This window comes from Gracilinanus agilis, chromosome 1 (assembly GCF_016433145.1).
Source record: "Gracilinanus agilis isolate LMUSP501 chromosome 1, AgileGrace, whole genome shotgun sequence".
NCBI lineage: Eukaryota > Metazoa > Chordata > Mammalia > Didelphimorphia > Didelphidae > Gracilinanus > Gracilinanus agilis.
Window position 1 is genome coordinate 280166186 of NC_058130.1, and position 16286 is coordinate 280182471.

At 33.4% G+C, this 16286-nt stretch overlaps 1 protein-coding gene across 2 annotated transcripts in view; it reads left to right on the forward strand.

Moving 5' to 3' along the window:
• The window catches only part of SNX2 (sorting nexin 2), a 78478-nt gene that overhangs the window by 35721 nt on the left and 26471 nt on the right, over positions 1-16286 (forward strand). For both annotated transcript variants that reach the window (XM_044662026.1, XM_044662034.1), the window contains exons 2-6: positions 1844-1961; positions 7680-7843; positions 9329-9395; positions 9556-9599; positions 11335-11476. In XM_044662026.1, the coding sequence (XP_044517961.1) occupies positions 1844-1961; positions 7680-7843; positions 9329-9395; positions 9556-9599; positions 11335-11476 (535 nt within the window). The remainder of the gene's footprint in view (positions 1-1843; positions 1962-7679; positions 7844-9328; positions 9396-9555; positions 9600-11334; positions 11477-16286) is intronic.

Consider the following 16286-nt stretch of genomic DNA (forward strand, 5'->3'; position numbering starts at 1 on the left):
TTATTTATAAAAACAAATAATGTAGAAAAAGATTTTGAGTAATACTATATGTATAACCCAATGGAATTGCTTGTCAACTCAGGGATGGGGGAGGGGAGGGAGGTAACATGAATCATATAACTATGGAAAAGTTATGTGTAAATTTGTTGCTGGAATAAAATAAAGAAAAAAGTACAGAGGGCTCAGTGTAATTTTTTTAATTTCTGGAGAAATCTATCATAAAGCAATATGTTTTTAGTTTTAATTATTTCCTAAATTGATATCCTACTGTAACATTAATTTGAGATTCAATAAAGCATTAGTTTAGTGACTCATCAAAATGTGAAGTAGCCCTAAGTACCTGAAGGTTATGTTAGTAAATTCTACTTGGGGTTACTAAGCTAGAAAAGGCAAACTGTAGAGGCATGGCAATGGATCGTATATCTCTTGGTACATAATGACCCACATTAAGTCTCAGTGTTGATGAAGGAGGAAAATGATACAAAGCCACAGCTATCTTTTTATCATTTTCTAAATAATCACAAGTAATTAAAAACTTTGTAAAAGCTATAAGTACTAGAAACTTGAAATGAAAAATTATGCCCATGAGGTAAATTTCCAATTTACAGAATCTAGCTAACACAAAACTTCCCCAACATTTGCTCCTTTGAAAAATCATCTTGTTTTCTAGTCCCAACAGACACAGCAGGGAAGTGTCTGAGGCCAGATTTTAATCTAGGACCTCCCATCTCTAGGCCTGACTCTCAATCCACTGAACCACCCAGTGTCCCTAGTTTATATAATTCTGGTGGGAACCTAGGTGGCTTAGTGGATAGAATACCTGCCTGGAGTCAAGAAGGCTCATCTTCCTCAATTCACATATAGCCTCAAACTCAACTAATTGTGTGACCTCATCTATAAAATGAACTGGAAAAGGAAAAGGCAAACCACTCTAATATCTTTGCCAAGAAAACTCCAAATGAGGTCACAAAGATCTGAAAATGATTGAAAATAACTGAACAGCAACAACTCTTGTCTAAGGACAGGTTTTGTTAAGCTTTGGAAGGCTAGTTAGTTACCAAGTTTCCTACAAGATGCTTAATGTTTCCACAAAATAACTTTAAACTACTATCTCCTAAATTTTAGGTGAATTTCAATCTTTCTCAATGTAGCTAGTACTCATATCATTGAAAATGCAGATCCTTAAAATACTCAGGTAATCTAAAGTTGAAAATATAGTGCATTGCTGCTCTTATATTAGACTTATTGTTTTGAAAGGAAAATAGTTATGGTATTCTGCCTAAAGTGTAATCTATCTACTAGAACTATATACATATATATGTGCATGTACACTTGTTTTGTTTTTTTTTTAAACCCTTGTACTTCGGTGTATTGTCTCATAGGTGGAAGATTGGTAAGGGTGGGCAATGGGGGTCAAGTGACTTGCCCAGGGTCACACAGCTGGGAAGTGGCTGAGGCCGGGTTTGAACCTAGGACCTCCTGTCTCTAGGCCTGATTCTCACTCCACTGAGCTACCCAGCTACCCCCCATATACACTTGTTTTATATCTATACATTCCTTTTTGTTCACTGTTACCTTGTTGGAAGTAGGAAATAAGAATGACTGAAGACAACTCTTTATTTTCTTGTCAAAAAAAGTTACTTTTTTTCTAAGGCCCTGTTCTTGGAGGCCTAGATGGAAGGATACAGGGGAAATCTAGGCAATGTAAAAACAATGTAAAAACATGAGAGCTATAAAAATCTTTTTTTTTAAAGAATATAATATTAATATAGAAGATGCAGGTACAGAGAGGTAACATAGCAATCCTTTATGCCATTATCTGCTTTGTTTGTTTTTTAACCAGTCAAGTCCATCATCTCCAGAACCAGCTAGTCTTCCTGCAGAAGATCTAAGTACGAATTCCAATGGTCCTAAAACTGCAGAAATTGTATTAGATGATGACAGAGAAGATCTTTTTGCAGGTAATTATGAATAATAAAGCTTTTTAATAACCAAGTGAAATATAGAGGATGGAATGGATGGAAAACTTTTAAATTTCAAATGTGCTAATTGTAGATAGTATTTGAAATACTTCGAGTAGCAAGACAGGGCATATTTCCAGTAATTTTGTTAAAACATTGATCTTTGAGAAATATAATATAAAATATTATGATTTCTAGCTTTTTACAGATTGATTTATTGAATGACCAAAGATGATTACAATCTAGTATTTTACTTGAATGCCTTATTGTCTCTAAATATTGTATTTGTTTGTAGATAGTTTTTATTTTATTTTATTTTATTTTTTTGGAGTTAAATGAGTATTTATTAGATAACTAATATGCGTCAGGCTCTATCCTAGGCATTTGACAAATATTATCTCATGTAGATAGTTTTAAAAATAGTCTGTGCTGATGAAAAATTTCTAATGCTTTCCATATTTTCCAGAATTCCACATATTTTGTGCAAAAAGTTAGCTATAACATATTTTTCTTGGTTGCTACTTCATTTTAAAAATGTATTTAAATATTGTAAAATGTTTTAAACATTATGTACCTTTCAAATTAATTTGTCCCATTTTCTAAAGTTTTAAAGCATATAAGATATGTAAACATTTAATAAATGCATATTCTTTTATTCATACATAACATAAATACATACCAATGCAAGTCTAAAGCTGCTTTTCAACTTAAAATTTTAGAAAGCTGTCTAGTGCTCTAAGATCAGATAAATTTGTCCAGTCACACAGTTGTTACGTGTCAGAGGACAGACTTGAACCCAAATCTTCAAGAAAACAATGAGGCCCTTGGTATACTGTACTACTATGTTTCTTCCTTCTGCCAGCTTTCTACTCACTTTGCTAGGTTGCCTATCAAATAAATGATTTCAACACAGGAAACAACAGCCTGTAAAAGAAATGAAAAGTAGAAAAGAGACCCAAATTTTAAATTTCCTGAAAGTACCTCTTTTGGCAATATTTTGGGGGATCTTTGTTGATAGTTCAATAGATTAGAGTTCTTCAGGAGTCTGTGTAGGATACCTCTGCCATCTGTATCTACTATTGAATCAAAAGCCAACATGGATCATTAGGTACCATAAAGCAGCACTTTAAATTTTGCTTCTTACAGTCACTTCTTCCTCCTACAAAGGCCTAGCACTATACTCCTCTACTAGTCATTGTTGGTTTTTCTCCTTTCATTCAAGGTGCCACAGTTGAAGTTTCTGTGTTCTCCAGAGATCTAGGTTGACTCTGAGATGCTGCTGTAGTTGGGCTTATTCTTAAATCTTTCTAGATTAGACTTATATCAGGAATACAGGTTTAAATTCAATATTAGAAAAACCATAAACATGATAGATTATATTAAGAACAAAAATTAAAATGGTATGGTTATCGCAATAAATCCTAAAAGAGCTAAATAAAACACCTCGGGGGCAGCTAGGTGGCTCAGTGGATTGAGAGCCAGGCCTAGAAATAGGAGGTCGTAGGTTCAAATCTAGCCTCAGATACTTCCCAGCTGTGTGACCCTGGGCAAGTCACTTAAACCCCATTCCCTAGCCCTTACCACTCTTCTGCCTTGTAGCCAATACACAGTATTAACTTCAAGATGGAAGGTAAGGGTTTTAAAAAAATAAAATAAAATACCTCATTTACATTAAAAATACTAAACAAAGTATAGGGAAGATCACAGATAAAATGGACAATTTTTATTACATAGAGTTGATAGTCCTGTAATTGCAGAAATGACCAAAAAAGTAGAATGACTGTAGAGATGGCAAGGAAACGAGGAAAACAGGTGCCATGTTAGTGTAGCCATAATTTGGTCCAGCCATTCTGGAAAACATTTTGGAACTATTCCCTCCAAATGTCTTAAGTTGTGTATTTTTTTTGACTCAGCAATTCATTACTAGGCTCTGCCCCAAAGAAATCAAAGAAAAGGGAAAAATATTTATAGCAACACTTTTTGTTGTACAAAAAGACTAGGAAAAAATGGGATGGTAATCAATTGGGAAATGGCTGAACAGATATAGTATTTGTATATAAAGGAATATTATTGTGTTAAAAGAAATGAATAAAAGAGACTTTCAGAGAAACATGGAAAGGCTCGTAGGAACTGAGAGTGTGAAGTGAGCAGAACCAAGAGACAATTTATATGGTAACAACATTTAAAGGAAAAACAATATTGAAAACCTTGGAACTCAGATCTATGTAGTTACCAATCAGGGTTCTAGAGGACAGACAATAAAACATGCTACCATCTCCCAGCCAAAGGATGATAAAATTCAAGGCACAAAATGAGATATTTGGGGACATGACAAATGTGTATGGGTTAGTTTCTTTTTAATTTGGGGAGTAGGACTTGGAGTCAGGAAGGGACACCTTTGCAGTTGGATTGCTGAAAAGAGGGTAATTGAAGCATGCATGTACATGTATACATATATATGTAAATGTGTATGTATGTGTATACATATAGAAAGAATGATTTCCCACAGGCTTATGCCTCTTTCTCTTTATACTGTGTATGTACAAATTCTCTCTCTCTCCTCCCCACCCCCTCTCTACTTTTCTTCTTCTCTCTTCCCCCTTCTCTTTCCCTGTACAGAATGTCCTCTTACACACTCTCACCTTCTCTCTTTCTGTCTCTGCAGTTTTTTTTAAAAGTACACTCATGAAGAAATCCAGGAACCAGGGTTTTATTTGGATGAAGGTCAGTGGAGGTAGAGACATGAGTGTATTATTAGAGTATATTACAAACCAACTAGAGTATATTACAAAAATAGATGAGGAGTTTCAGCAACAGTTGGAAGGCTGGCCCAGAGGCATACTCATGATGGGGTCAGCTATTTACATATGTGCTAGAGCTTTGTTTCCTTCTTTTCCTTCCTCTCTCCTTCCCTCCTTCCCTTTTTCCTTTTCAGTCTCTCTCCTCTTCCAAAAGAACAGAGGATATAAATTCTGGGCTTATCTTGGTGATAATTCCATCGTATAAAAATTGGCAGAACCAGCAATCAAAGGTTTTATTTTAGATCTGATTATGACTAATAAGGAGGAACTTGTGGCTGCCACAAGTATGACTAAGACTCTGGGGCAAAGTGACCACTCCTACCTAGAGTTTTTGATAGAAGAGAGGAAATCTGCACCTAGTCTGACATGCATGCTAGATTTTGTGAATACATGTTTCAGAAGTTTAGAAGTAAAATAGAATCCCATGTACTGCTTGCTGGGGACATCAACCCAGAAAGGATGAATATTCAGAAGTGAAAAATCTGAAAACACAAAGGTAAATAGTTTCCATTAAGGAGGAAGTATGGCATTAGTCTGAAAAACTTGATGTGGATGCACAAAGAATTCATTAACCACCAGAGATTTTTAAAAAGGAAAGAAATGAGAAGCAAGACTGGGTTGCAGAGGATAAGTTAAGAACACAGTGTGGGCCTGTAAAAAGTGTCGTGAATGCTAATACTCAGAATGAGCTATTGCTAGGGAGGGACTCTATGGACAGCAAAGTGGGAGTTTTTTGTTTTCACATATTGTGGGAGAAAAAGAAAGATCAAAGATAGAATAGGACTTTGAGATAAATGAAATGATGATAGAAGGCAGGAGCACCCACTTCTTCTTTTGTTTCATTCTTCTCTGCTTAGCAAAATGGCCTTTGTACTGGCCATGATAAGACAAAAATGACAGGAAGGGAGATGATTGGGACTGATTCTGAAGGAGATATTAAGAAAATACCTTAAGCCTTCTTTGATCATTCAGGTCATTACTACAGAGTCTTTCAGATACCGAAAGAACTGATAGATGTGATTACTGAGCCACTAGCAATAATTTAAAGATTTGAGTACACACATTTTAAAAAAAAAGAAAGATTGAGAACAAAGACTGCAAACTGTAGGCCACTAGGTTGGACTTCAGTTCTTGGGAAAATTTTAGTATCATTAGATGGTTCTTCAAGAACAGATCATGTCAGAATAACCTCATTTCTTTTTGTCACAAGTTTACTAAAAACTAATATATGAGAGGAATGCTAGGGTTGTAGTTTATTTAGCCTTTAGCAGAAAAGTCTCTCTTACTGTTCTCATGAAGAAGATGGATTCAGAATGGGTTGGTTGGCTTAATTCAGAGTGCTGCTAATGCTTCAAGTGTCAATGTGGCAAGAGGTTTCCCAAAAGTGACTCTTGGACTTTGTATTTGACCCTGTGCTGTTTAACATTTTAATCAATTATTTAGATGAATGCCTATCTGATCTCTTCAGATTTGCAAGTATCACAAAGCTGGTGTAAGAAGCCAATACACTGGAACACAGAGTGAGGATCTAAAAAGATCTTAGGCTAGACATTGGACTGAGCCTAAGAAGATGAAATTCAATAGAGATAAATATAAAATCTTACTCTTAGTTACAACTTCACATGGTTATAAAAGGGATCTGGGGATTTTAGTTCAATTTGTGTCAGCAGAATGGTATGGAAGCTAAAAAAGCTAATGTCCTATTGGGCTGCCTTATCCTGGAGACTTCACCTGGAGTTTCTTGAGGCAACTAACTGGTGCATGAAATAGATAATTGGGTCTGGAGTCTGTAAGAATCTGGTTCAAATTGGACCTCAGACATTTTCTAGCCAGGTGATCCTTGGTGAATCCCTTCACCTCTGTTAGTCTCAGGTTGTCAGTTGTAAAATAGGTAATAACATCTACTTGTTGTGCTTGTGACAAAGATCAAATGAGATAATATTTGTAAAGCAGTTAGCACTGTGTTTAATATACAATAGGCATTATGTAAATGGAGTAACCCATTCCTTTTTGAAGCCATGCTTTAAGAATGACTGATAAAACACCTAGAATATTGAAGATCTCTGAGTCCATTTTCAAATGAGGATCAGTTAAAAGCACTGGAAATGTTTAACCTAGAGAGAAGAGAAATCTTGAGGAAGTTTCATTGCTGTGTCCTATTATGTGAAGAACTGTGTTATTGAAAAAAAGAGTTATGTATATTCTGTTTAGCCTCACAAGACAAACCAGGAACAGTGAATGGAAATTTCAAAGAGCCAGAATTAGGCTTAATGTCAGGAAAATCTTCCTTATAATTAAAACTGCCCCAAAATAGAAAATGTTTCCTCCAAAGGTATTGAGCTTCTCTCTCCTTGAATATCTTCATGCAAGGAGGGAAAAAGTTATTGGATGTTATAGTGAGCATTCTTTTCATGTATAAGTCATACTAAAAGGCCTTTCTAACTTGCGTATTACTATGGTTCTGAAATTTTGACTTCTAGTTCAGTTTCATCTTGCTTCTGGTTAACTTCCTGCCATAGCTTTTATATATATACAAGTTAATTTTCATATTATCTTAAGTACAAGAACATTGAAAAATAATTCTGTCCCATATGTAAAATATACATTAGAAAGCAAAGTATAAATTAGTTTTTTAAATTATCCTATTCTTACCCCCCCCATTATGCAAAATTAATAGTTGACTTAGTAAATTATTTATGATGAGTTATTTTTTAAATCATTGTTAACTTTGAAGTTAAGGTGAACTTTTGGGAAGAAATATGAGAAAATGATTTTGTAATTAAGACTATCAAAATAAGCTTAAGAGATTCTTGTTAATCAAATATGTGGGAATAATGCCAGATGTTTGCAGTCTTTAATGAACTGTTCTAGAATTTTCCTGTCAGTATTTTTCATCAACTTGTTTGTTTATATCTAGAAGCCACAGAAGAAGTTTCTTTGGATAGTCCAGAAAGGGAGCCTATACTTTCTCCTGAGCCTTCTCCTGCAATCACCCCTATAACACCTACCACATTAATGGCACCCAGAATTGAATCAAAAAGTATATCTGCTCCTGTGATCTTCGATAGATCGAGAGATGAGGTACTAAATAAAGTTTTATAATTACAGAATATATTTTGCTATCTAAATCAGTTTCTAAAATTAATAGTTTTATTTCCTTTCAACAATTAGCCCTCCTTGATAAGTCTTTCAGAAAAACAAGGTCTGGGTTTATAGTCTTGACTGCATTCCTATTTAGACATGAAACTTGGGTAAAGCACAGTCCTCTGGGTCCCAATATTATAATCTTTAAAATGGAGAAAAGTTTATCTCAAAAGATTGTTAGAAGAATATATGTATATATATAATATGAAAGTATATTGTTAAACTCTAGAGTGATTTATAGATTGAGGGGCCTTTGTCAATAAATCAATAGATTTTGAGTGTTATGAAAATATGCAAAAGTCCTATCTGTAATTTAGAGAAGTTCTTTGATATTGGCTGAGAGTAGTTAAATGACTTATCCAAGGTCACAATTCATAGGTTTCATAGGCAGGAATTACAGGTCTTTTGTTTCCAAACAATACTACTGTGCCACGTTAAGTAGATTGCATTTTAAATCTAGTGCCTTTTGGTATCATTTTGATTAATTCATAATATTGAATATCCTTTTCACATGTAGTGAAAAGAAAAAGTTGTTTTCTTGTGAAAGAAAAACCCCTTCATTTAGTGCAAAGCCACTGATTAAATTGTTATTCATGATAATATTTTTTAAAAACTTAAGTAGTGTATCTGGAGCTTATCATTTTCCTATTTTCTATATTGTTAAATATGCTTTGTAAGAATTGCTTACAGTACTATATGTTTTTATTGGTTTTTATCAGCCTCCAGGGAGAATGTATGCTTATTAGGAAGTGCAAAGATATCTAAAAGGTAGAAAGTTGTTCATTATGAGTATGACATTTTCTGAACATAAAAACTCTTAGCCCCTCGTCATTGATTATTTTGTCATTGTTGAACAGTAATGATATAACTGTAGTTTTTTGTTTTGTTTTTTTTTTTTTTAGACCCTTAACTTCGGTGTATTGTCTCATAGGTGGAAGAGTGGTAAGGGTGGGCAATGGGGGTCAAGCAACTCGCCCAGGGTCACACAGCTGGGAAGTGGCTGAGGCCGGGTTTGAACCTAGGACCTCCCATCTCTAAGCCTGGCTCTCACTCCACTGAGATACCCAGCTGCCCCCATAACTGTAGATTTTAATGAAAATAATACCTAAGGCTTTTTGTAATTTTAAAAAACCTGGCATTTTTGTTCATAGTTTGAATACAGAATCACAAAGTTCTCTATCATTCTGGAAGTAATACCCTCTATATTAACTTTGTTTTTACTTATTACAAACAGAGAAAAATCTGGATATTTTTGAAGAGTTAAAACTATTTTTTTTTCCAGAAACGAAGCTTTGCCATAACACTTTATGTTTGTTGTAACTTAACTGATATTGGACTCAGTCATGATCCAAAATATATTGATGGTTATGGGTCTAACAGATTAGAATTTGACCAACTATACCACAAATTTCTCTTTTCTAGATTGAAGAAGAAGCAAATGGAGATGTTTTTGATATAGAAATTGGCGTTTCAGATCCAGAGAAAGTTGGTGAGGCAATATTTTGTGTTGCATTTCCTATTATTTGATAACTTTTATTACTTTTGACATTTTCTTTATTATATTTAAGCCAATGGTTACAACATTAAAATATTATTTTCTCTTAATCTTCTTACCTTAATAGTTCTTTTATTTTATTATTTGTCTTTAGGTGATGGCATGAATGCTTATATGGCATATAGAGTGACAACAAAGGTGAGTTTTGCTACATCATTTAGGACTTTTTGACAACATTTTTACTAGTAAATGCCTAGACAAAAGCAGGTATAGTCTTTCCTCTAACTTTTTCTCTAAAACATTGATGTGATTGCTTTTATTACTTATTTCAAATTACTGTTGCATATGCAATAAATTTTTTGGCAGGGTCTTATAAGAATAATTTTTATTTTTATTTCTCAATTGCATGTAAATATTTTTAACATTCACTTTTATTTCTTTCTCAATTACATGTAAATATTTTTAACATTCATTTTTAAAAATTCTGAATTCCAGCTACTTTCCCCCTTTTGCTTTCCTTCACCATCCTTGAGAAGGAAGATAGGCAGTTTTATATGGATTATATGTGTGCAGTCATGCATAACATTTCCACATTAGCCATGTTGCAAAAGAAAATACAGACCCAAAATCCAAGAATAAAGTATGCTTCAGTGTGCATCCAGACTCCATGATATGGATAGCATTTTTCACCATAAATTCTTCAGAATCATTTTGGTTCATATTGTTCAGAATATCTATGTCATTCACAGTTGATTATCTGTTACTGTGTACAATTTTCTGATCCTGCTCTTTTCACTTTGCATCAGTTCATGTAAATCTTCCCATGTTTTACTGAAAACATCCTGTTTTTCATTTCTTATAGTACAATAATGTTACATCCATATACCACAATTTGTTCGACCATTCCCCAGTTGATGGAAATCCCTTTAATTTCTAATTCTTTGCTGCCACAGAAAAAGCTGCAATAAGTACTTTTGTACATTTAGCCTTTTCCTTTTTTTAAAAAATCTCTGAGGTATAGACCTACTAGTAGTAGTATGCCTGAGTAGTAAAAGGGTTTACACAATTTTATAGCCCTTTACACACAGTTCCAGATTCCTCTCCAGAATGGTTAGATCAAATCACCATTCTACCAACAGTGTATTTTCCTATATCTCTCCCAATAATTGTCATTTTCTTTTTTTTGTCATATTAGATAGTCTGATAAATGTGAAGTGGTACCTCAGAACTGTTTTAATTTGCATTTCTCTAACCAATATTGATTTAGAGCATTTTTTCATACAACCATAGGTAGCTTAGATTTCTTCTACTGAATTCTACTTATTCATATCCTTTGACCATTTATCAATTGGAGAATGACTTGTATTCTTACAAATTTTACTCATTTCTCTATATATTTGAGAAATGAGACCTTTATCAGAGAAACTCACTTATAAAATTTTTTTCCCCAGTTTTCTGCTTTCCTTCTGATTTTGGGCTGCCTTGTTTGTAAATTTAATGTCATCAAAATCATCCATTTTACATTTCCAAATGCTCTCTGTCTCTTGTTTGGTCATAAATTCTTCACTTATTATAGATTCGACAGGTAAAATATTCTGTGCTCCTCTGTTTTTCTAAAAACATCATCCTTTATTTCTCAATCATATACTCATTTTTACCTTATCTCAAAATATGGTTTGAGATGTTGATCGATATCTAGTTTCTGCCAAACTGCTTTCCACTTTTCTCAGCAATTTTTGGCAATTATTTATTATCCCCAAAGTCTGGATCTTTGAATTTGTCAAATACTAGATTACTATAGTAGTAAGTGACTTTTATAATCTAGTGTTTGACAAACCCCCAAACCCAAGATTTTGTGACTAGCATATAATTTTTACCTTAAATTACATATTTTATATATATCTTAAATACAATGTCTTCTTATTTTTGGCAGACTTCCCTATCTATGTTCAATAAAAATGAATTTTCAGTTAAAAGAAGATTTAGTGACTTTCTTGGATTACACAGCAAATTAGCCACAAAGTACTTACATATTGGTTATATAGTGCCCCCAGCTCCAGAGAAGAGTATTGTGGGTAAGCATAAATTTAGTCTTATTTTTCTTTAAGTTTTAATGCTTAATTGTTGATATGTTTTACTTTAAAAATTTATAAATGTTTTTTTTTAATTCACTTTCACTTTTGCCCAAATATGGAGGGGTGGGGGGAATCCTGACTATTTAATTTAATGCTGTCTTAGGGATTATTTTAGAGTATGTAGCAAATGTATTACTTAAAATATTTAAGTAAGATAAGATATTAAATATTTGACAAGACTATGCCAAGTTAGAAGCAATTGGAGATTCTAGCTTTTTCCAATGATTAAGGTTTACTAGTCAGTAGACATGGAAGTGGATTAGTAAATGAAAAGTGATTTCCTAATATCCAGAAAAATGTGGTAAGAAGTGTGTAGCTTAATGCCCAGATAGTACTTTATTGATTTTTTTATGGAATCTGGCATAATTGTGTTAAACTAGGATGACTTTTTATATCTTTGTTCTCTTACCTATCCCATTCCCTTGATACTTAAGCTTTTTCATATTCAAGTTTGATGAGACTTAACTGTTTGTTTATGTTTGTGTTAGTTTAGATTTTTGACTTTTGAAAGCAGGTAGATTTTTTTATTGACTGCTTTTATAATTTTAGCAATAATTATTTTAGCATTGATATTTAATCACAACCTTTCTATTACACAATGTCATAGATTAGAGACTAAAGGGATATAACTCAAGACCAGCTAGTTGTGGTTCCCTTATTTTAGAAATAAGCAAACTGACCTCTAGGATGATTAAATTAACTTTCTCAAGGTAAGCCAGTAAGTTAGTCAGATTCCAGAACCAGTGTTCTTTGCATTGTATCATGCTGCATCCACTATTAATTTTTAAACCCTTATTAAATTTTTTTTGCAACATCTTTTAGATGTATACTTCTTTGTCTGGAATTTTAGCATCTTCTATCATGAAGTTTCCAATCTCATTCCCCTGTCGTTCCTAGACTTGAAAATAATTTGAGGGCATTTATGGGGGGGGGGCATGTTGAGAGAGCATACCAAATTCTTTTTCTTACATTTTAAACCAAGAATTCTAGTGTAGTCCTTTTTATAGACTCACCTATATTCAAATTTTATTTTTAAAAATAAGTTTTGATACCCTCTGAACCTGATTTTTTTGACTAATTTTCTTTCTGAACTAATATAATCTCGAATTCTTTGCAACATAGGACACAGGAATAAGTAGGATACTTAATAAATTCAATATGTGAGGTAGAATATCAGATTCCAAGTTAACCTCAGAGAGCAGCTTTTGATATTGGGGTGAATATCTCAGTGAATAACATTCTTCCTTTTTTCTCTTAAACCCTTTCCTTCTACCAATCCTAAGACAGAAGAGCAGTGAGGGCTAGGCAGTGGGAGTTAAGTGATTTGCCCAAGGCCAAACAGCTAAGAAGTGTTTGAGACCAGTTTTGAATCCAGGACCTCCCATCTCTAGACTTGGCTCTCAATCTACTGATTGAGCACCTAGCTGCCCCCTGTGTCTTGATATTTTAAAAAACCAAATGCTGTGATATTTAGTATAATATTTAATAACAAACTCTTCTCCCTGAAAATTAAACTTACATCAAAATCATAGTTATGTGACATTGAATGGAATCTCAAAATGAAGTTAAGATACTTCGTGTTTAAGGCTTAGTTAAAATAATCTAAATTCCTAGACATTGAATGCCTTCCAGGCTATACCAGTGATATGCAGAGTGTCCCAAAAATATTACTATAGTTTTAAACTATACTGAACATTTGGGATGCACTGTTTTTGCTATTTGCTTGAATTACTTTTTTTTTTTGAAGGAGAGGAAGCTTTATTAAGGCTTATATGACTTTCTATAAGTATTCATTAAACATGTCATCAGTTAAATACTATGAGGTATATGGGTTGAAAGAGTATGCCAAATTCTTTTTCTTTTAATACTCATTGTGAGATGATAAAAAATGACCTTTCTTTTAAAAAAACCAAGATGCTACATTATAATAGAGAGATGTTATGAATAATATTGATATAGATGTTATATTCAATAATATTAATGGTTTATTGTTATCCATATTAATAATTATGAAAGCCACGTGCCTGATAAGATCTAATTCAAATCGCCTGCCATTACCCTCTGCCCACCTGGCTGCTTCGTATGAAAGAGAGCACCAAACAAGTTCTCTCTATTTAAGCTTCTCCTTACGTTGGCTCACATCATCACGTAAGAAGGAAGCCCATTGAATCATGGGAAATAATAGTTTTCAAGTCCTCTTAAAGTCCACAGGAAGTTTATACCTGAGACCTCAATATTAAAGCTTCAATGAACCCCAAATTTCCAATATCACATTCCCCCTGAGAGGGAAGAGGGAAGAGGGACTGGTCTCCTTGAACACTCTTGTAAACATAACTTTTAAAGTACAGAAATTTGGGGATAAAAGAAAAAAGGACAAAAACAATAAACCAATGACAAAAAGCCAATTAGGGGCAGTCCCCTTTGGCATAAGAGTGTACATTTAAAATAAATGCATTCAACTGTATCCTCATGATCCAGTGAAGGCTCTTCAGGCATCTTCATGGTGCCTTCTCCAAACAGGTTCATTGTCTGGATTCTGGGGAGATGGCAAATTTTTTATCCTAAAATTACTCTCAAAGAATTTAAACTTTACATTATAGATTATAAAACACACATTCCCTTCTGAGGAGAATTATACATTCCCCCCTGGAATTACTAGTAAAGAGTTAAAATTTTACATTATAGATTATAATACAGACATGATTATAAAACTTACACCCCTGAGGAGAATCAATAACACATTCTCCCCTAAAGAGGGTACCCAGGTCAGCTAAGGATGCATGGCTGAGTCATGGGGTTGTAGGAAATCAATTGGCAAAAGAAATTTAAAAAAAAGAAAATAAAAATAAAATCCAAATAAAAGAGAAGAAAAAAAAATTAACTTGTGAATGAAATGTAAAATGTCAAAGTTGTATGTGCAAAAAATGTAAGGAAAAATAAACTTATAACAGGTCCTTGAATCAAGGCCCAATTAAAGTGATTTAAGCAGTTTGCGATTACCCATTCAGGAGCCAGGACTACAGAAAGTTGCCATTCTATGTATAAGAGAAATAACAGGACCAAATTTATGTGCAAGGGAAATGTCTTTCCCTGGTCTGATTTGCCTGCAACTTCTCAGGGATGAGCCATAATGATAGACAATCTTAGGTGCTCAACTAGGAATGGAGCTCTGGGGAAGTCTACCCTCTAACATGTTAGAAAAACTGCAACCTCGAACCTCAAACACTAGTTTCAAGCCCATCAGTATTGGCATAGAACTTCCTCAATCCATGGTCTGCATGACCTTTTGCTCCTTGGCACTATGCAGATTCTCATTTGGTCTCCATGACCTTGTGGCTCTTTTGCTCCCTTCTCCTGGAATCAGATAGAGAGACATTAATCACAGTCTCATAATATTTACCAATAATTGGCAGCTTACCATAGTCTAAGGCTTTTTGGGTATACATTAATATTATAGCAAATATATATTATATTAAACTTATATTATTGTAAAATCAAAAAAAAGATTAACACTGATTATATGTACTTTCAGTACAAAATGAGAAAATGGGGAAAAAAGTCAATTATGGTATTAAAAAATATAAAAGGAAAAGCAATAAGAAAATTAAAAATAAATTCAGGGGAAAAAATACAATGCTCTCAAGCATAAAAATGAGAGAGAAAAAAACCTCAAACATTGTATATTACACATAGGAAGAAAATAATAAAAGAATGTTTTAAAAATCAAAATATATATATAGCTTAGAATTAGTGAAAGGTTTTTCACCCAAAAGTGAGATACATTTCCTTTTAAGCTTTGGCATGAACTGTGAGTGTAAACAGTTTTTACAAAATAGCAGATTCATAATGCACATTCAAATAAAGTAGCATAATTTCCAATAACACATTTAAAGACAATAGCAAACAAACCCATTATTATAACCACTTGCTATGATGTTTAAAAATTGTATACTTGTCACAAATTCAATAGGTATAGTAAATCATTCAACCTTGGCTGTGATATTTGCTTAACAAACTATTGCTGCCTCCATGGCAATTGTGGGGCAGAGCCTAAAAAAAAAAATCCGATTAAAAAAAAAAAAAACAACCTTCTGGGTCTAAATTATCCTTAGGAATTCTAGATCCTTCTGATAGGAAAGCAAACTAAAACATAGAGACAAAATATCAAGCATACAGGAGCTCTCCTGGCTTCCTGTGTAATATACAAAAGCTTGGGCAGGAAACCTCCATTTGTTTCCTCTACCCCTTTAAGACAACATTCCTTATAATAAATATATAAAATCTTATCATTCATACAGAAGGGTAGTAGGCATCTAAAGTCAATTCTAAAGACCCTTTATAAAATTATAATTTAAATTCCCAAGGCATCACATCTCCAAGGTTGTATAAGCAGTATCAAGATTGAATAAAAACTTAAGGCATGTGATCCTAAGGCTTATGGACTTTTTACAACTTAAAAATGTTTAAGATGTTCATAAATGGTACAGATAACAGAATTAGATTGATACAGGTAAACTTAAAAAAATGAAACCTCAAAGAAATCAGGAAATACAATATAAGAAACAGATTACAAGCAATGCAGTCAAAACTCTTTTTTTACCAACTCTAAATAGATTTGTATACCATTTGGGAGTTACAGTAAAATCATGAACAGAATTAATCTAGCAGCCAAAACTTCAGTAGCTTAAAATGATCCAGTGCAACAGAAAAATCAACAAAACAAAATTAATTCACAAAACTAATCAGTAGA